The 22404-nt window shown below is 38.0% G+C and overlaps 2 protein-coding genes across 4 annotated transcripts in view; both read right to left on the bottom strand.

Annotated features, from left to right (window-relative positions):
- POC1B (POC1 centriolar protein B) overlaps positions 1-5512 on the bottom strand; it is a 145537-nt gene extending 140025 nt beyond the window's left edge. The window contains exon 1 of one of the 3 annotated variants that reach the window (XM_025192052.1): positions 5458-5512. In XM_025192052.1, coding sequence (XP_025047837.1) covers positions 5458-5485 — 28 coding nt within the window. In that variant the 5' untranslated portion in view covers positions 5486-5512. The remainder of the gene's footprint in view (positions 1-5457) is intronic. The other 2 variants (XM_025192053.1, XM_006035877.3) reach the window with 2 other exon arrangements.
- A 2973-nt stretch (positions 5513-8485) lies between these two features.
- Positions 8486-22028, bottom strand: LOC102373179 (plasma membrane calcium-transporting ATPase 1; the record flags this gene model as incomplete). Its single annotated transcript, XM_025192054.1, has 7 exons — positions 8486-9700; positions 15376-15462; positions 15801-15983; positions 19417-19524; positions 21011-21222; positions 21406-21619; positions 21837-22028. Coding segments are annotated over 7 exons (1308 nt in total), but the record flags the coding sequence as incomplete, so codon positions are not given.
- Between the last annotated feature and the right edge of the window lie 376 nt (positions 22029-22404).

Here is a 22404-nt window from a genome sequence, read left to right as displayed (position 1 = left end):
GCTTGCAACTCCCTTCTGATATTCCCCTCTTTTTGACTGAAATATTTTTTGGCTAGTCTGCAAGTGGGGGGGGGTGGTCGGTCGAAATTGATGTTTACTGATAAAAATCATATCTGCCAAGCCTAGCTATGGAATGTGAAGTGACACTTTAAAGAAATCAACTTTCAATTATAGCACCATTGCTTGGTATTTAGATATAGATATATACAAGTAGGTGATACCATGGCTGAAGATCATCCTTGCATTACAAGGTCAAATCATATTTGGCTCCAGAAAAGTATAATTTTAGCCACATACCAATCAAGAAAATTTGCATAAAGGAAAATTGTAGTTCTCCATCAGAGCACCTAGAACTTTAAGTAGTTTTAAATTAAAAACCAAAATCAGGCAGCCAAGATAGTCATTTCTACTAGAAGGATTAGGTCATAACGGCTTCCTACTTCGTTTTTCAAAAGGAGGCATTCTACAAGATAGGGAAAAATTAGTTTTCCTAGTATGAGAAAAATCAATGAAAGTAAAATTTAAGACAAACGCAAGTTTGAAGGGATAAAATTGAGACATTTTATCCAGAATCTTTTTAAGACTTAATATTTAGAACCAGATCTTTTCATTTGTTAGTTTTGCCTTGGAGGTACAACAAACTAAACAGAAGTATGCTTCTATATTCTAAAATCATGCCAAATTCACCTCTTCCAAATACCTGTTTAACACCACCACCACCCACCCACCCTATAGACATGTTGCTCGTATATACCTTTTTGCTTCTCCTTCCATCTACTTTTTCCTCCATCACAAACAAGTTGTTTGTCTTAATTTAAAATTAAAAAGCCATTTACTGTTTCTCCAATCCATCCATCCTCTCAGTATTAATGGGTAACCTATCATCTTTGATCTGCCCATTTACATTTATTTTAAAGCATCTTCTACTCTGGCAGGATAACCCTTATAACAGCTGCCTCATTGCAACTATAAAAAGAACAAAAAAACCCACAAGTGATTGGCACAATTGAGTGCAAGTAGTTTTTTTTCAAACCAATTTGCAAATCTCTTCCTTTAGCAAAGCCATTCTATAGCAATGCAAACATCATTAGCAATGCAGACCATAATGACTAGGAGTCCTAGTGGGAGACCAGGACTCAACTGTTCTTTTTATAGCAGCCTCATAGTTTGTCTAAATTCCTCCTTTATTTATTAGTAGTTAAGCTTCTGATGTTTAAGAACTACCAGTTAACATGCCTAATAATGTTAACACATTGTCCTTCATCCTCCCCCCCCCACACCCCTTTCAATATGTTTTTTTCATAAAAGAATTGTAAGCTTTTTGGTAGATACACATTCTAGTATATAAAATGCATAGCACAGTTGAGCCATGGTCTCTGACCAGGATTCCTAGTCATTATGGTAATGCAAACATTAGCCTTATAATGCTGCATTGCTAAGAATATAGAATGGCTTTGCAATATTTTATAATTAGTTTGAAAAACTTCTCGCACTTGGCTGTGCCCATCATTTGGGTGCTTTTTTGGTTTATTTGTTCTTTTTATAGCTAGAGTTGCATTTCTTGGGAACTGGTAGGTTAAGAGGTACTTTTAAAAATGAAAATGACATGGAAGACTTTATGACAAAAGGTAACTGCAGCAACATAAAACTTCTTCCTTGTCATTCTCTCTTAAGTGCACATCTGAATTATTTGTACAAGTTACATTCCATATGACATAGGTAGGTGCGAATAGAGCTTTACTTGGCCTTAAAAACAGCAGACAGTATAGAGGTCCATACAGGAGTTACAAGAGACAACCTTTAAAGTCCTTCGTAAGGACAGTTGAGGAATTAATCTAGTCTTATGATGGACTTAATCTTTGTACACCAGAAGAGAGACCATAGAAGCAAAACCAAAGAAGTGACTAAAGAGGCCTGCATGATTAGTCATACTTCATTGCTTCTCCAAAGCAAGGCTTCTATTTTTGTACCTTGACCCATCAGGAGTTAAATTTAATACACATTTTTGAAGTACAAGGCAAAAGAGAGGACTAAAAACTTCAAAACCAGGCAGTCTTAGGTCACTGTAGCTTAACCCAAATTGGACCTTCACTGATCATCTGGTTTTACTGTAGTCAGTGCAATAGAAGTTAAAGCAAATCAGTGACATCCTCCTTAAGGCAAGCTTGTTGACTTCTGTGAAAAACAAAACTACAGATTTGTTTGTTGGCAGATAATTTAAGAAAAGCCGACCCATTTCTTTTGGGATCTGTTACAACATTATAGAATGCAGCAAATGCGTTTCTCAGGGTGCAAAAACAATCTTTCCGTTTAAGTGTCACTGCACTGTTACTTTAGACATCTGGCAATTCTGGGATTGTGGTTGGCCTGCTGCAATAAAAACAAAACCACATTACTTTCCTGTGTAGTCTAGTTCATTAGACTAACGGCTGTTTTGGGGTTGGGGAGGGAGTGGGAGGGGACCACCATCTGAAATACAAAGCTAAAGCTTCAGAAGCAACAATAGCTGCTCATATCCAAAAGGTTTTGCTTTCCCTTCTTGAAAATAAGCCTCATCTCGGAAGCAGAATCTTATAGCTTCTGGGCAACCTTCATTGAGAGATCCCTTTCAGGGATCCTAGAGAATCAAACCCTTCTCTCATCCAGGCTGCATTCAGTATGTCCAGGGCTACCAGTAGTTTGATAGCTTGGGGAAGTTAGTTTGTATACCAATGTAACTTCGAGGGTGTTAAAAGATCATACAATTAGCTTTCTCCTGTCCTGCCAACAAAACCCTTCAAAAGGAGGGCATCATTTCCCAGCAAAAAGGAGTCCCAGTATTTGGATTTCTTCAAGGGTAGAACTTCACCATAAACAAAATCTAGGTCTTAACACAATAGGCACTGAATTGTCAGCTACACAATTCCAGGCACACACACCTCTATTAATGGCAGTACTCATTAGGGATGCTCAGAGAAAAAAAAAAAAACAACAACAACTGAAATTTATTAAAACCTAAACGCTAAACCTCCCCCCCCCAAAAGGAACCAAAAGAGAGACCAAAAAAGAGCAAAAAAAGCCTTACAAAATTAGTAACTTTGCAATAACTTGTCACAACCCAAGGGTGTGATTTTTGTTTTTGTGGGCGCGCTTTGGCACCACTGAATTATTTTCCCGCCAATTCGTAGCTTTCTTTGCAGTGTGCATTTCTTTTTTGCAGCACAGAAATGCACTTTGCAAAGAGTTCCCGCCATTTGTATTCTAATTCAAGCCCCATTATTGCCTTGCGTGAAATTATTCACACGTGGCGGCTAGTGATTGGCTTGCTAGCCGTATAAAAAGCTTGAGTGGTTTCCGCCCAAGTTGGAGATCTCCGAGAATCTCAGGAGGATCTTGAGAACCCCGATTCCGAGAATTCCAGGAGAAATCCGAGAGAATTCCGGCAAGGAGTCCATGATTACCTCGTGGACTTCTACGTAAATCTCGGACCGACTGGTAGCCTAATCAACTACTAAGAGCCTCTCCCCATCGCCGTTCGCAATCCTCGACGTATCCCTCTCCCTGCGCACAAAAGGATCCACGGAGCCTAGCAAACTTCGTGAGAGAGACCCGAGCTTGTCATAGTCCTCAAACGAGGATTTAAAATCGGAGCTGTGCCTGGGAAACTGTCCAGCCTACACCGCGACCATCTTTGGTGTAAGTAAACAATCTTGAATCAACCATTACGCATCCGTGCCCAATTCTAGCGTGTCGCCCATTCTCTCCGATCCAGCGTGCCCAGGCTGCTGGCCACAGCCCGCGCGGAGCGAAAAAGGGCCCGGATCGCTCCCGGCCCGCACATGGCGGCATGGATGGGATCGGGAGTAGGCCCGCACATAACTAACTTGAGTGCTAAGGCAGTGAACCTCAATCTCAACCAGGCTACTGCAGCACAGGTGCCGTGAGATTCAAGGGTGCCACTCACTATTAGCACCATTTGGTGTGTGAACACATGCACATTATTCACAAGTGAAACTCAGATTCAAATAGTAAATTCAGTGTCAAAAAAAAACAAAAAAACTTTGACCTATTGTGGTCTCCGAGTTGTTTTCAAGAGAACTGCTCTATTAGTTTCTTGTGGTTAGAAAGTGAGCAAAAGCTAAAGAAATGGAATTTTCTGAGAAGCGACTTGAACCCAATGAGGTTGAAAGCCACTGAGCTAAAGAGCTTGGGATAGATATACAACACTGGGAAAGAAAGGGAGTTTAGGAGGGGAACAATTTGTCACCACAAAAATACTGACACTTGTAATTTCTCATTTCACAATGGAAGAGGGAGTAAAAATTGATTTTTAAAATCATTCATACCAGATGTTTAGAAGGAAAAAAAAAAAAAAAAAAAAGTACTTTGTTACCAGATCTCCTAAAATTAGCAAGGTCACATACAAGGTTTCTATAAGTTGCATCAGGCATTACAGGACATACTGGGGAGGAGTTTGCTAAGGGGCATGTTTAATTCCCCCCACCCCACAGCATGTGCATGAACCTACAGATCCTGTTGATACAAGGAAACATTCGTTCATTGAGGGCCTCCTGTCTTGGTTTTGGATGAGGTTGGAATTCTTCAGTGTTCTGTCACTGCTTTTGCCAAGCAAATTTCAGAACATCTCCATCTTAAAAAGGGACAGCCCCCCCCCCCCCCCCCGTCTGCTTTCCAAGCAAATAGCTATAAATCCCTTCTCAGTGTAGCAGTTGCCACAAAAAAGGTTGTAGTCAACTTAAAAGCATTAGGAAGGGACAAAACTATGGAAGGTTTCTACAAACAGAGTACATGCTCTTACAATGGGCTTAAGATTTGTGCATTAAAGAATGACATCCTATTAAATCAGGAGACAAAAGGGAAGGTTTTGCAGGATGACCACACTGCTTCACTGTGTGAAGATATACTGAATCAGGCTGAAGTATTAGTTGTTCAAGCTGCAATACTAGGTTATCATTTGAACCAGGGTAAAATATTCCTTTAGAGATTCTAGACAAAGTTGATTACTGTCTACCTTGATCCAGGGGGAAAAATATCCCAACTTCTTTCATTAGGGGGAGTTAGAGAAATAAAGAGGGCTGCTCCCTTTGCAATCTGGGAACCCATAGTTTGAAGGGGAAATAAAAGGAATCAAGCGATTAACATTCCTCCTTTACTTTCTTTGGTTGACAGCAAGAGATGCTGGGGTAATAAGCCCAAAAGCACAAGGGGTTCCTGGAACCCTCACTATGTACCATACATTGTTTCTGGAAGTAGCTATGCAGTGACCCTTTGGACACAGACCAAAAGGGCTTTTCTGAGAGAAGGAGTGGGGGAGAGAAGGAGAGAGATGTTTATATCTTCCAGTAGTCATTTTTCCATTATGGCACTTGAGCACAGAGCGGGAAGGGGGAGAGGACGGCATGAGTACTAGGAAAGCCGTGCGTGAGACCCCAGGTCACACTGAGGAACGTGCTTTACCTTTTCTGCTAGGTTTCACCGTCCTCATTTCACTCACTCTACAGTAGTGTTGCCACAGCTCCTGTAATCTGAGTCAAGTATTGGTGTTGTCAGACTGCCTGGGTTTTCAAATCCATCCCAGTTAGCTTGAGCTGAAGGAAAAAATAATGCCTGGCTTAGAAAAGGACCATATGAGTGGACGAGGCCTTTACATAAGCAGTATGCTTTAGCTACAAGAGATAAAGCCATATTCTTGAGAGTTGTTGGAGCAAACTAAGTTAAAACAAACAAACAAAACAAAAACCACCCCTGTACTTCCTACACAACATGGAAGACAAAATAAGACAGGAAGACATGCCAAGAATTCTTTGCAGCAGTTCTGTTGACTAGAAGGCTGAAGAGAAACAATTAGTCCTCCTTGCTCATCAGGGTCACTCAAGAGCTAACTAACTATTCAGACCAATCTCAGAAGGGACTCCAAGCAACAGGAGGATCAGCAGACATACCCCTCAAAAAGGGGAGGTTCATCAGAAGTAGGTTACATTCAAAAAACACTGCACTTGACATTCTAGGTCAGAAACTTCCTTGCCAATGGCTCCAGTTTCTCCAGAACTAAACAGGTAACACTTAGTGTTATGACCCTTCAGACAAGCTTCTAACTGTAAATCTCTAACACGTTCGAGTCTGCAGAGACTTTTGAACAGTAAACTTGAAGTGATAACTGACAAGTATCAGTAGAGTTTGGCATTAAATTCACTGAATCATTTCAAACATGCTTAGTTCTAGAGGGGAAAAATTGTTCCGCAAGTATTTATTTCTGTTTTGGTGGACTTTAAACACTCCCCAGTATCCCCAATTTCTCTGAAGAGGCTATTCCATAACTTAGATCTTAACGTCAGGGCAAATGTACACAAAAAGCCAGGTCTCATGCAGTCACCAACTCTACTTTTGCCCCAGTTAAATACCAAATTTTAGATCAAATGCAGCTTGCTGTCTTTATATAATTCTTTGCATCCTATTTACAATTATTTAGGTTAGTAACCACTCTTCAGTGAACAAAGATATAAACATTAAAGTAAGTCTTATAAAATGCGAATACAGTACAATATACAGAGTCACTGTTGCTTGATCATGGTACAATTCACATTTTACAGAAAAACCAAATTTAAGTTAACATTTCAGATACTTTTAGTAAAGCTATGCATTTCAAAAAATATTACACAGTACTGTATTTGACATTCAGATATTCCAGTCCCCGTTCAGACTGAGATGAACAGCACATTTATTTTATTTACAAATGAGCAAGACAAGTAAACCTTACAATCAGAAAGGTAATGAAGGGATCAGCAGTCAAGTGATAACTATTTTTTCTTTTAAAATAACCTTAATAACATGTTATGGTTTGTTGAACTCACAGCAGTAAAAAAGGAATTAGACTCCCTTTTAAGCAAGTAACCAATTTTAGGTTTCACTTATACTTGCTAGTGTTCATGTCCTGCATGTTAAACAGACTCAGACAGGATCACTGTGTACAAGGCCTACACAGCTGTGTTTTCCTCAAAAGGCATACGTGTACAATCCAGTCTTAAACAGTGTTTAACAACCATGACTATTAGACAGGGAGAAGTTACTTAGCAATACTATTAAGCAGTCATGTTCAAATGACATGATATTTGAGAGGTCAAAACAGCTTTTTTCCAGTTTAAGTTCATCACTTCAGGGGGAATTTTTGAAAGGCTCAGAAGACATTGCCAGATAAAAAGAGTACAAATCCCATGCCTGGAAAGGAAGGCTCTCTTTCCAAGTCAGATGCATTTAGTTGACTTAAAGTAAGTTGAAGGAGTGGTTGACAGTGGGATACAGTGGCTGAAGCCCCAGGATGAATGCAAAATTGCCCACTCAAGGTCTCCAAACCCAAGCTTATACACATCACCCACAGGAGCAATTGTCTTCTCACTCTTAAGTTTAAAGCCTACTAAAATGGCTTTTGCAGCATGTTTTAAGTTTCTTTCTTCCCCCAATAATTAAGTTAAATCATTCAAGGCTATCTTCAAGGCTTGGGCAAAAGATGTCCTTTGTGCGGCTAGTTTAGCTACTACAGAATTCTACAATGGTTGACAAAGCTGAATCAAGCGTGAACTCCTATTGTACCTGTTTCCATGGATCTGCAAATGAAAGAGGGGAGAGGTGGGGAGGAGATGAAGAGGTAAAACTCAAAAAAGGTTCTCTTCCACTTGTCCACATCAAATGAAAATTGACAATTATCTGAGCTAATGAATATCACTAGAATTCAGACTGATTGGTTTCCCCAACAAAAACAAGCCTAGAGTACAAGGTAACTGTTACAGACAGAAAAAGCTAGGAAGAAATAAGATTATTCAAATATCCAATTGGTGCAGACGATGACAACTGTAGTGCTACTGAGACCAGATCAGGTTTTGGTGTCAAGGTTACTGATCAACTAAACATGCAAAAATACTAGTCAGCTGCAGCCACATTAGTTAACTCAGTTCATCTGATATTGAGGAGTGCAATACACAACAATGCATTAAGTCTCTAGATACATTTTTTCAGCCAGAACTATTCACCAGAAGTATCCTTTTAGTTCAAAAGAAGATTTTTGGGACATCTTAAATTTACTTCCATCCTGTAGGGCAGCCACCAGCATGCCAGTTTCAAAGTACTACTTGGGGCTGTTACCATCTTGAAATTCAATTTACCAGTAATATAAAAAAAGTAGTCTTTCAAGAAATTCCAGTGAAGGAGCTCAGAAAAATCTGTTAGAAACCATTGCTGCATATTTATTTTAATAAAAGGGCAGATTTATTCATGTTTACAAACAGTTCGAAAACAAAAAAAAAACAAAACACCCCTACGTAAGCTATCCACTAATAGCTTTTCAAAATGCCAACAGCCCTCATGCGGTATGAAAGGTTCTAGAGGATTAGGAAAAAAAAAAAAATAAATAAATAAAAAAGTCACAGTTCCACTCACAGTTCAAAAGACAGCACTAAGCTAACACGTTTAGACAAAAACAAAAAGGACTAAGTTTCTGATGTATTTTGATTTAATCCATTTTGCCTGAGATAACAAGAGTATTTCAAGCAAGTTCCATCACACTGATGTCCTGCATTAAACAATCCTACTAAGTTCGAAACAAAAGTTATTCAGTAAGTTTCTCAAAATTTTTAAAAATTAAGCAGTTGTTGTTTCAAAACCATTAAGTAGTAAATGTATTTAAGAAACTAATTAGGACAGAGGCCATAACTTCATTAGAACACCACTGCTCATGTTTTTACAAAGCATTAGTGTCATCTATTTGGCTATTAGTATCAGCAATTTATCTACAATATTTAACAAGGTAAATTGCAGGCAAAATTTAGTACAGTTTCAATAGAAACACCCTTTTCCTGAAAATACAGCAGTATTTGAAGGACTATTTTTTTCTTCTTTTCTCTGCATCATTTATAAGGAAGCTTCCCATCTATGAACAGGAACAAAAAAGTATCTACAAACCTTGTAAACAGATCTGCATCATTTATAAACATAAATAATCCAAATTATTAACAGCCAACAGCAGAAATTAAAGTATTAATTCAATGATCCAGGGCCTCCTTGCCCTTCCCAGCCCCCCGCCCCCCTTCAAAAGGATCAAGATAAACTAAAGCCCTGCTAACACACTGTTCAGGACCATTCTTAAGTACAACTGATGATCCGCAGGTCACTTATGCCGAGTTACTGTTTCTGTCAAAGTTCATTATTACCCCCACCCCCAAAAAAGCACCCTCCAGTCTGGCAGAAAGCTTCTTTAAAAAAATAAATCTACATTCATACAAGTGTGTCTTCTGTTGAAGTCCAGGACAAGAATACAATCTTGTCCATCACAATGTGTGAAAAGACCCAGTTTCAATTTCTTTACAATGCAGCTAGTGTGTTAACATTCAGCTTACAATCAGAGTGATGTTTCCAAACTATGTAGCGGGCTCCCTGGGGATGAAGAGGTAGCAGACTTGTTCATGTCTGTTGTAAGGTGAATTCCACTGTCAACCGCATTGTTATTTTTATTGGGAGAGGGTGGGGGAGTAGAGTTACGTTTCGTTGGAGCATCATCTTCAGCATCAGTATCATCAATGAGGGGAATATGAGGCTCGGAATCTTCTATTCTAAACTCAGGATGTGTCATAAAATTGTGAATTGAACTTCGTGTCTCAGGCTTTTCTAAACCTTCATATAGGGAACTACGAAATGCATTCACCACTCGGATCTGTAAAGACAGGAAAACTCTATTAGTGGTCTGCAGGTTTGCTAGCGAAGAGCGGGGTTCTTATGAGTTTGAATCCACAAACAGCTATACATGAGTGAATCGAATTTGTATGTGATGCAGTGGAACTTGCAATAAACTGTAAAAAATGAAGAGCGTTTCAGTAGAGCACTGCCAGTCTACTACAGGAATAAAAATTGTGTAAGTGTACTGTAAAAAATTAAAGTATCTAAAAATTCAAATTAGCACTAAAATTGCTGCATTACTTGATATGGGCCAAGACTTTTTTTTTTGTTTTAATTACTCAAATTCTCCAATTTTTTTTGTTTTGGTACTTATTCACAAATTCAACAAGCTTTAAAGAACATTACTGAACATTAGGGAGGGGGGAGCTAAAATAAGTTAGAGCACACAGGGTTGCTATTTCTCATGCTAGGAATCACGTCACCAACTATGAAAAAGCCAAGCAAGTGTAAGCTGAATGTCACAATGATTGGACATTTACTCAAGTGTCATGCAAGCAATTCTACAACAGTTGTAAATAATCGAGTATATACCCATTTACCACAAGAGACTCTTTCAATATTGATTAGCAATGTATTCTACAGTTCAACAAATATTTAGCTTGTGAGTTACACAATGGACAATGTAAGCATTTTCCCTTATGCACAGAAGTTTTTCTTGATGCTTTCTGGAAAGTCAAGTCAGTCATCTGAAAGGCCTCCACAGAAGCCAGGAAGCATACATTTCCTTCTTGAGGATTTTTCATCTCTCAAGAATTCATCCACATGGATTACTGCATACACTATTAAAGCTACCATAAGAAACAGATATACAAAGCAAGAATACAAAGGAAAAAAACAGGGGAAAAAAAAATGTCCAAGCAATCCTGGCTAAGAAAGTATGTCTATACATGGACACAGTCTTTTCCTCAGAAGTCAGTCTGCGAGAGATGTATACAAGTCCAAAAAGCATCACAAAGTGAGAACATACAACAACTTGTAGGTTGTGTTAGTGCATCAAATTGCATTTCACCATAAAAACATGGTGAAAGTAATTTCCACCAATCATTTGATAAATTGAAAAACCTGAACACAATACATGCACATTTTCTTAATAGGTCACAACAATCATGGGTAACCCATGTTAAAATTCCAGAAGTTAGCCCTTGCATTCAGAAATAGAGTTTGAAATTGCTTTAACATTGCAATAAGTTGTTATACTCAAGGTTAGTGCAAAACTGGTAACCTTAGCTAGTAATTGAAAAAAGTACAATAAGATTCTCATTAAGATCAAATGCTAAATCACACAGATAGAAGGCAGATATGTACTAAAAAAAATGTATTAGGAAATCTCCACACTTGAATTGTTTATTGAGGCTCTCTAAACACTGTAATAAGAGCTGGGTATTAACCTCACTTTATTGGCCAAAAACCCCAAAAAGCCTGAGGAACATCAGTTAAGCAATCTGTTTAAGACTACACAATAACACGTAGAATTTTTGAAGACCGAACACCTGCCCAACCCCAAGTCCACTGAATTCACCAGTACTGTCCAAGGATTTATGGCAAAATAACTGAATTGGTGTTATGCACTTTGAAGTCTCCCCCTCCCCCACCCAAGTTTAAAGACTTCAGCATCCGTAACTTTGCTCATGAACAAATTCCACTTAAGCATATTCTATTCTTTTCTTTGATGTTAGTAGTAATTCAGTAGTAACTTCCATCCCCTCCATTTGATTTGTTTTAATGTAACAAACCCAAACAAACAACCACTACTCCAGCCGTACAAGTAAAATTACACCTGTAGAACCCAAGACAACTAGTGAAGTTGGCTAAATTTAAGAACTTTTGCCCAAATCGTTTTTTGAAATTGAATCTGAAAATAGATACCGGTTTAAAAATCTAATTGAAATTCTCAGAGGGAGAAAGTTTGGAAAAAGTGTCAAAATGCAATACTGACTACTTCTAAACTAGATTGTTTTGCCTGTGTCGAAGTGACTTTATATTAGTTCAGTAAAAAAATTAAAGTTCAAAACCAAAAATTTCACCAACCCAAACAAGTTTTTGGATTTTGAGCTTACCAAACGTTTGAAGCAGGACCTTTTTAAATTCAGGGAGCTTTTCAAGCTTAAATTTCTGTAGGATAGAACTAGCTTTAGAGGCACTGAAGAAATGCATGCATGAAAAGTCATTTTCTAAAGGACAAACACATGGGCAAGACTAACATTTCTTGCCCAGTATTATGCTCCATCTAGTTAATACTAAAAAAGGATTTTTACCTAACTAGAACAAAGATCTTCAGACAGCTTACCATCAAGTGACAGTATCAGTAAAAGCTTCAGGTAAAATCTTCCACCATTCAGTGAAGCTTGATTATTGAGAACTAAGGTATCAGGGCCCTTCATTAAATTGAGATTCCTGTTACAAAAGCTTTAAGGAAAAAAAATCTGAGTATTTAAAACCAAGAGGCCAAAGACTGGAAAACACATTAATGATATGCCAAAATGAAACCTAGATAATTAAAAAAAGAAAAGCATACACTATGGTATACCTCAAAAATAGCCCAAACATTTTTACAGTGTGATAATACGTTTGAATAGAGGCAACAGTAGTGTTGTGCACTGCCTGTGTTGAAACAAATGAAAAATATTGAACATGCTCCATTTTAGGCTGAGGATTCATGCAGCTTCAAAACAAAGAAAGTCCTTTTGACAGTGACCTTTTCCTTCAGCTGCTGGGCCTAGATGGGGTTTTCAGATTGCAGCGTAACAATTAAAGAAGGGCCAAAGAAATATGCTACCCCTTTATTTACCAGCTGATAAGGCCACACTAAAGGAGATGAAAGAAACATTTGGCTATATGTAATGTAACTGGACCTAGATGTTACAATAACAATATTCAAAGTGGATGGGATACCTTTACAAGGCAACCTCTTTGCCACAATAAAACCCATAAGTGTGAAAATAATCTTCTGGCCTAGATATCAACATATTGTAAACATTTTTACATTGATCCAAGATGTAGCAGCATCTACATGCTATAAATGTTATAGCATTTATAAATGCTTATAAAGCATTTAAGCATTATGGTACAAATCAGAGAAGATGTCAACACCTTCCTAAGGAAGAAATGGAATTTTGTACAGGCATGAATTGCCCAGGTATAAAAGGTTGTTTACTTATGGAGGTATAGCTTACTTGAGAAGCATTTCAACACAAAGGGTTTCTGGGGGAACCAAAAGCATCTCAAGCAGATTTCTGAGAGAGGCATGCTGGAAGTAGTTGAATGCTGACTTCTCCATCCTTTAAGATGTAAAAGCTATCAATAGCTTACTGGAGGAAGTGCACTATACTCCTTAAGGGTATTGTAGGAAGGGATTTTTTTTTCTGAACAAACAGAAAAGGTGTGTGTGTTCATCAGCTAAAACACTACTCTGACAAAGCAAAGGTCAGCTTCCCCACACTATCGTATACCCTAAAGTTACTTCATTATGTGAAATAAGAGGTTTTACCTGGCTAATAGACTAGAATCAAGGAACATTATAGTTATCCACTAGCATTCTAAATAGCTAAGAGCAATCCTGCAGATCCCAATCCCCACAAAAGTTAGGATTATACTTTATATAGCACCTTGTGAAAAACCACTTTTTGAAACACTAAATCCATGATTTAAGCCTCACAACACCCCTGTGAGGTAGGGAATTAGCCTCATTTTACAGATGGCAGGTAACCCAGGCTCACATAGGAAGGCTGTGGCTGAACCAACGAAGCCAGAATAACAACCTTCCAAGACAACTCCTAAAAGCCTTTAAAAACAGTGGTTCTCAGCCTTTTCAGACTTGAAGTACCCCTCAAAGATGCCAGCTCTTACAATTTTTTATACTTTTTTTTATTATTACAGAACCAAAGCAATTCTTCTGTTGCAAAGAACTCAGAAAAACCACCTCAGATCAGAATATTTTTCATACTATAAAAACCTATTTGGAGTATCTGGGTTTATCTTATAAATTGTGTTTGCACACTTAACAGTGTTAACAGTGTGTGGCACCCTTGAAAGGATCAAGACACCCTAAGGTGCCATGGCACTCATTGAGAATCACTGCTTTAAAAAGATACCTTTCCATGAGTTTCACTATTAAACTGCTCCACTATAAAAAGATACTTGGCTAACTAGCCACAATGATCATTTAGCCAGACTGTCTTAAAGTGACACTTTGTTTAAAAACATTAAGGTTAAATCATTAGGATGGAAACAATTCCTCCTCATACCCTCTGCCTGCCCTTTTTTTTTTTTTTAAATATACACACAGTTGTGTAAAATTTTTATACTACATCTGTTCCCCCAGATGTAGTATAATACGTTCTTTTACGTTCCATTATGCAATTTTATTGCATCTGGGGGAACGTTTGTTCACCAGAGCGCCCCAAGGGATGATGAGGTCGAATGGTCACAAACTACTTCAAGATCGTTTCAGGCTGGACATAAGGAAGAACTTCTTTACTACTTTACTGTCCGAGCCCCCAAGGTCTGGAACAGCCTGCCACCGGAGGTGGTTCAAGCGCCTTCATTGAACACCTTCAAGATGAAACTGGATGCTTATCTTGCTGGGATCCTATGACCCCAGCTGACTTCCTGCCCTTTGGGCGGGGGGCTGGACTCGATGATCTTCCGAGGTCCCTTCCAGCCCTGATGTCTATGAAGTCTACTTTATAGGCACAAAAGAGTTAGATTGTAACAGTTGTATATCTTCAATTCCCCAAACTTCTAGATATTAGAGATTAAAATTAATGCGCTTTGTCTTAACTGAGGAAGGCTGAAACCACAGTGCCACTTAGTTATGACAAACATCGTTTCTCACTGCTGCTGAAAGAGCCTGGAGAAGAAGTCACTAAAGTCTGAAGAAGGTTTTACCATGCAATGCTTGACATTTCTTATTAAAGTGGTTTAATACATCCATAGTTTTGCACCAAGTTTGTAATTTGTACTACTGTTTTTAAGCATGCAGAGCAGGCATTTTACCAACCAAGCCCTGGAATTTCTTAAAATGTTTGTATCTAGTTAGAAAATCACACCCAACAAAAGCAAGCCACCATCCAGGAACAATTTTGATAGGATTTGCTCTTTTAGAATTCTTTAAAATACTGTCTAGAGTAGTGTTATAAGCTTCAAATCAAATTTAAATCATAGCAAAAGTAGGAAAAGTTAATATTGTATGCATATTTTTTCGTGTTAGTTACAGATGCTATTGCTTACTTTTGTTGGCTCAGTTATGTTCCATCAGGTATAAACATTTTAAAATAATCACTGTTAAAGGCATATACTCGAAAATTTACAACAGTTTTCCTACTTTCAGTTTTTAAAACATCCCCCGTACACAAATGGATGAAGGCACAGTATATGCAGGCTCACAGCTTTCATATTTAAGTCTTTTGTTGCAACTGTTCCACCTGTTCTCTAGCCCTCTAAGAAAAAGAATCTTGAGGACTCCACTTTGTGAAAAGAAAGCTTTATGAAAAGCCTGAACGATGAATACTAAGGAGAAAATGAGAAACGTTAGGTGCGTGAATTAGGAAATGTTAATTTCATGCACTTTAGGAACACACACTCACACCCCACAGTAGTAGAAGTAGTAGTAGAGGAAAACACTACATGTGTAGGGGTAGAAATATTTGTTACATCATGATGCTGGCTGGCGATGGAGGGTTGCCGCCTTAGAGCCCCCTGAATGGTACTTCCACTCTGGAAAGCATTCACTACATCCATCTGCAAGGAATCAGAGATTGTGACAGCTTGCTCAGCAAGAGAGAGAGAACAAGAGAAAGGACCATCCCATCTATGACACACAAAAAGTAAAAGAGAAAAGGCACTTTTTACAGAGTAGATATACAAGCAAGGAGTTTTATTTAGAGCTGAAGAAAGTGAAAAGAGAGCTTGAGGGATTACAGAGCCATCCATACCCAATCTTGAGGAGAAAAAGAAAGTCACATAGTTTAAAAGTCACCTTACTGGGTGAAAAGGAAGGAGGGGGCAATTCCTTAAAAAAAAAAAAAAAAAAAAAAAGGCCCTCAACCCCCAGGTCCTACCTTTTTCCAAGACCATACCTGAGTCTGTATCCTGTTCAGGCCCCTAAACCACAAGATCTGACCACGACGCAATTCTCTTTCAGCATGATCAATCTCTTCTACATCTTCTGCTAACTCTTCCTCAGGAATCTCATCCTTGTGTGTTCCGTGGCCAGCTTCTTTAAGGAATTTCAACCGGCTGGTTGGAATTGTTGAAATCAACTTAAGAGGGAAAGATGCATAAAGTAGTAAAACATTTTTTCCTTCAATTTAGTTATATCATAAAAAGTTGTTTCAAGTTATACTGAAGATTACTTTACTTTTAAAGGCTTTGCTTGAAAAGATGCAGCTAGTTATAATATAAAAGCTAACAGCCCAATACTATTTATTCAACATTGCTGTAACCCCTCCAGAGAGCTGCAAAGCTGATGACAGAGTGAGTTAAGCATGTGAGAAAGCCACAAATCAGCTTGTGCGCAAGATCTTCCCTGACTTTCCCTGCATTTGATTTCAGTTTCTCATACTACTACATTAGTTTAGCATACAGCTGCATTCCCTGTTTTTACTGCAAGTGACCAAAGGCTAAAATATTAGATTCTATAGATCGCATGTGTTGGTTCATTTAGTTTGGGGGTGGGGCTCATTTAAAAAGTGACACACAGGAAGTTTCTGGCAAGTGGTACCCCCCCCCTTTTTTTTTTTTTTTTTAAACATGAAAGCTCCACCCCCCCCCATTTAACATGAAAGCTCTAGTAGGGGGTAGTAAAGGGACCATACAATTAATAATAATAATAATAAAAAAAAAAAAAAAAAAAAAAGATTTTGATTCCTTTGTAAACAGTTCAGAAGGTACTGAGGAAGCGAGACGCACATACAAGTTCCACTGAGAATTTGCAAGACACGACAGAGCCCAAAAGCATGGAACAGCCAGAATGGCTGTCCCCAGGTAGACTGTGGTCCACAGCAGGATTTGTATCAGATAGCATCCTGGCCGAATTGGACAGAGTCAGGAAACCAACTGACAGGGTGCTCTTGGCTTCTTTCCCTGCCCCAGACTCCCTCCTTGGACAGCTGTAAATCTAGGAAGAGCCAAATAAAAATTCAGCCTGCTTTACTCTAGGCTCCCAAGCTCAGAAAGGCATGAGGCAGCCAGATGCTCCTTTCCTTTCCTTAGCCATTGAGCTTTTCAGATATTGCACCAGACAATGCGACAACAGCTACCAGAACGTTTCCAACTCGCACCAAAACTGCAAGAGGACAATGGGTGATAGCTGGGAATGTAATACACTTACCTTTCCATAGGAATATTGGTGGGAAAAGTGATATGGGAAGAAGAGGGGACTCAAGCTTCAGTTAAGTGTTTCAAGGCACTCAAGAGAACAAATTCACATTTGTAAATTGAGTACAAGTCACTCAAAAGCCACAATTTCATCAAGAAATTTAAGGCTTTGGTTGGACATGACTTTAAAAGTTGTACTAGTTACAAAGTTACTTTCAAGCAGATAGAATGCTTGTGTAGGCCAATTTTATAAAAAGATAATTATGTTCAAATTTGGCTGAATAGTTTTTGCTTTATGCATGTTTGCAAGTATCATTGGTAAATAATCAGTTTTGTTATTTCTGCTCAGACTCTGGACTACGAGCGCATTAGCCCCTTCTTGAAAAAAACTGATGCAATTGTGCTACATGAGGTAAATCTTCATATCTCCACCCACTCAGTGTCAGCCAAGTAGCATCTATTGCCATTTCTTCCAGAAGTGGGCAAATGTAGTTCTCCCACGATCTTTGAAGAGCCCAGGGGGTGATGGAGTTCAAAGTCAAAAGAGTCTTGCAAGACGCAAGGTATACAGATCACTAAACCTAGGACGAGAAAAGGCTGAAGTGTCCAGATCCTTCATCCACAGCCACCAATTCAAGCCCCAGGAGTGCCAGTTTATTATATGGGTCTTGTCAAGCTCATTCATATACGAGATCCTGTTTTGCTGCATGGGAATTAAGTTCTATGCTTTAAATGCAAGGGCAAGCCATTTGTTTCCACATCATGATTGTTCATATACACACACACACACACACACGTGTGTGTGTGTGTGTGTGTGTGTGTGTGTGTATGCGCACAGTTTTTATACTCAAGCACAAGTCTGTGGTGTGTGAAAGTGTCCCTCGCAAAATGTGATCAAAGACCTGATGAAGAATGTCTTGCATGACTAGTGGGGTTAGAGTTGTAGCTGTGATGTCTAGGACATGTAGAAGAGGCAAGATTTGTCATGCTTTTTAAATTTCACCAACCAGATAGTTGGGCAAGTCAGACAATAATCCTTTGGACATTTCTCCCAAACTATGCAGTTGGTTCAATAAAGATCACAAAAACCCTCACTTTTAGTATATGGGTAGTGAAAAGTAGAAAAGATTTTCCAAGTCCAAAGTGTAGGTCACAATTGCAGTATGATGAGGGGAGGACAATTAGATAGGGCAAGTTTGCTCCGTCTCTCAAGTGAATTTATGGATACGTATGTACCATAAGAAAGCCATCTCTTCATTAAACATTTTGCTCATGCAAGAAGCTTCCAAGTACTTCATGTTGTTTATAGGTTTCAGTCCTTATAGCTGTTCCTGAAGTGCTGAAAGTTATTTTAGTTAATCATAGGAAACAAATTTTGAAAAAACAGTATCTGGCTATAAGTCAACTAAATTGTGTTGATATTTCCAGTTTAACTATTCCTAATATCAGCACAGTCCCTTGATACAAGAGGATGGTGGTCTTGTAGTAGACAGAAGAGTAGTCCGAATTGATAGAGGACTAGGGAGACTAATCAAAGAGCCGCATGTTAGGAGTGTACACATGGCAAGTAGTTCTGGAAGAGGCATAGAACCTGGTAATGTCTGGCCGCCCATTCCTTCCCTTTGTCTCTCCATAGTGATGAGAGAAGTTTGCTTGAAGTGATCATTATTGCACCAAAGGAGATGATTTGGTTCCCGAGTCTCACAACATTAATTCATATCAACTTTCAAGGCATCCTCTTTTGCCCACCTCCAGAGCAGTGACCATTGGCGAGTTGGGAGCATCTTTATGACATGTCCTGTCTAATGGAGCTGGTGCCATATGAACATATTCCACATCTTGATGGTGTTTGCTTAATCCAGAATACCGGTGTTAATTTTTCTGTTCTTCCAAAAAAACTGCTGATAGTAACATCTAAAAGCTTTCAGGTGTTTCCATGCCATTCATGTTTTTAATATCACCCACTGTTAACTGGTATTGCCATTGGTTTTGCACACCCACTGATTACATTTACATACCTTGAAGCTTTGGTTCCTACATATGTTAAAGCTGTTCTAATATTTTTAGTAAACTTCAGACGTTATTTGAGCAAGACACTACAACCGAGAGGCGCACTGTTCTAATCTGGCACTGCTAAAATTATGCTTAACCTAATACTTCAACTGTAACTAAAAAATTGCCATTTCTTCGCTCCAAGGCTATGTATATGTAAATGCATACAGTCTACTGCATTCCATGCAACAAGCTTTAGTTTTGTTTAGATGCATTGATGCGGTGCTTATATGCAGGATAACAACCTAAACATGTTTATAAAATAAAGTTAAAATTTAGTGACTTTTATTCTACCAGGATAGTTAGCTTGTACTAAAGGTTTACCTGGCCCCAGAGTAGTGTTCCCATACCCAGGAAAATGGACCACAGCCACTGTTCTACTGTAAGTTCTGAGCAACTAAAAGGTTTCCCACCAAACTGTACAATGATTATCTGTGGGGGGGAAAAGGCATAGTAAGAGACCATTTGTAGAATACCGGGAATCAGTAAATCTATGCAAGTGTTTTAAACAATCTCCAAAACTTTTTACATTAAAGTATTTGGAACCTTACCACCAATACCATCTTCAAATGAAAAAAACTTAAGTTTCTAAAGCTAAAAGATAAAATAATTCTCCTTCCTGTTACTTGTACTTTTAGTTAGTTTATTTACTTTACTATTTCAAATTAAAAGTATTTTTCTTCAGTCCTACATTTAGAAACAGCTAATGGCCAACCTCTACCAGATTTTAGGCAAGCAAAAGCCTTGCGATCAGTTTTTGTTCTTCATTTCTAACGTGACAGATTTATAGCACAGAACACAAGTTGACTCTTCTTTATATAAAATGGACTGTATAGTGGACTTTGTTACTGTTACTTAGAATGAAACTGGTCTGGCTAGTTTACAATACCAGTCATAGTCCATAGGCAAGTACAAGCACTCAAACATCATTTCTGAATCTCAAACTTGAAGCTTACTGTCACTACACATGTACAAAAGGTTAAGGAGTTGGTCAAAAAGCAGTGGCAAACCAGAAATGTGAACTGTGGTAGTTATTCATGCATTGTTTAGTAAGGGCAGCCAAATGTTTTTGCTTTAACTAAATTTTCCACAAGTCCCTAAAGTGACAAAGATCAACATTTGCTCAACTGGAGTATCAGCATTTAGTTTTCCCAAATACCCTTATTTTCCCCCTTAATCCTCAAATTATAATTAAAAAAAAAAATTACTGCATTTCAAAATCTTAAATTGCTAAAGAAAAAAAAACATGAAATCATAGAATGACAAATCAAGAGAAGAGCAAGCCAGTTTTGGCCTTTGTTTATTGTTACATGTATTAGTTTGGAAAGAACACATGGGACTTAGATGAAAATGTATTAAGATGACCTATGCTAAAAATCTGACCAGTTCTCCATACAAATTTGTTCCACATACAAAAAATGCCTGTCATCATAAAGACCAGACTAAATTAACAGTGCTTACTATAACTGCAAGACACTGATTCAAATTTTGGTCTTGGCTGGGTAGTTTGGTTACCATTTATCAGAGGTGGTAAATAAAAAAAAAAACTGCACATAAAAAGGTTGGATTTCAGCATTGTTCTACATAAGACAATAGCCATAACCTGCCATTAAGGATCTACAATATGTAAAATTCTTGCGATTTACAAGAACACAACTAAGGCCTGAAATTACAACATTTCATTAAAAGGAATAAGTGGTTTTGGACCAAAATTAAACTCCACGAGAAAAAAAAAAAAAAGGGGCAGGATCCTTTATTCAAGGAAGCATTTGATACTAGCTTTCTTTCAAGTATTATAAAATTGGATATTGCATAAAATAGACACCTATAAACCTGAACAGTTTACCTTGGAAATATTAATGAATTTAAGTAACAATCAAGTTGAAACATTAGCAATAAACTCTTTAAAGTGACCTACCTGTACAATAAACGTGCCGAGTACAATAATACAAAAGATAGCATTGTTGAAAATTCCTTCAAACACATTTCTTTCACCATGGATTTTTCGAGCATTAATTTCATTAAAAAGCTGCATCATCACAAATGTATTAAACACAATAGTGTAATGCTCTGAAGGAGGAGCATGAAGAGGTGCATTTCTTCCACTATCAATATCAAACATTTTCTCACCTGTTTATATAAAAAACAGTATTGGAATTCAGGTGCACAAGTACACACACAATACTAGGACATAACTGTCAAAAAACTGAGGTTCCAGAACAAGAGCTATACACCTAGTTTTTAGTATTGAGATAATCTAACAGCTTTAACCTATGGAAAGTTAAACCTTTACAAAAGAAAAAATATTCTTACCAGCAAACAGGAGAGTAAAGACTACCACAAGTTGATAGAACGCATGACCCAAAATATTCTTCATCATCGTACGAGAAATCAGAGGTTTATTTCTACCATAAGGTTTCCGGAGCAAGAGAGATTCAGTGGGTGGTTCCGTTGCCAAAGCAAGAGAAGCCAGTGTGTCCATTATCAGATTTACCCACAACATCTGCACAGCTTTAAGTGGAGAATCCTATAAAAATATAAAGTTTCCTAATGGATAATAAATATCCTGAAAACAAACATGTTACAAGCATCAAGTACATTTACTAGAGAGAAGTTTGATGGTATGCTTTTAGAAGAAAAACATTCTTCAGTACAACACTCAAAATAAAGGCAGTTTCAGTAGGAAAGTCTTAACTACCTAGTTATAATCTTTAAAATTATTTCAAACTACCATCAATACCTACTTGTGTTATACATGCTCCTGTGAAAGCAACAATTACTGCTACTACATTGACAGTAAGCTGGAACTGAAGGAATTTGGAGATACTGTCATATACATTTCGTCCCCACATAACTGCTTTAACAATGCTTGTGAAGTTGTCATCCGTAAGAATAATATCAGAAGCTTCTTTAGCTACATCTGTTCCAGCAATACCCTGTTAGGAAGAAGATACACAACATTGTTCCATGTGTTGTCAATCAGCATGATTACATGCATTATTATTATTATTATTATTAAACTGCAATTTAACAAGAATGATATACTCATGCAGGCACTACATATACAAGAAATGAAGAATGTGTTGTAAAGAGAATCAGACTCAAGATCCAGAAAAGCTGAAAACTGTTAGTGTTCATATAGCATATCATGTTAAAAAGGAAATAAATTTGAACTTGATGATGATTGAGGCAGTCAACCTTTAACTGACTTACAGCCAGAGTAAGGTCTGTAAGTAAATCCCCATTTTAGGCAACTTCAGGAGCTCAGAGTCATTAAATATTGTAACATGGCACTAATGCATGTTCGGGGGG

The sequence above is a fragment of the Alligator sinensis genome, unplaced genomic scaffold (genome assembly GCF_000455745.1).
Source record: "Alligator sinensis unplaced genomic scaffold, ASM45574v1 scaffold245_1, whole genome shotgun sequence".
NCBI classification, from domain to species: Eukaryota; Metazoa; Chordata; order Crocodylia; family Alligatoridae; genus Alligator; species Alligator sinensis.
The sequence above is the reverse complement of the archived record's forward strand: the minus strand, read 5'-3'. Positions and strand labels throughout refer to the sequence as shown.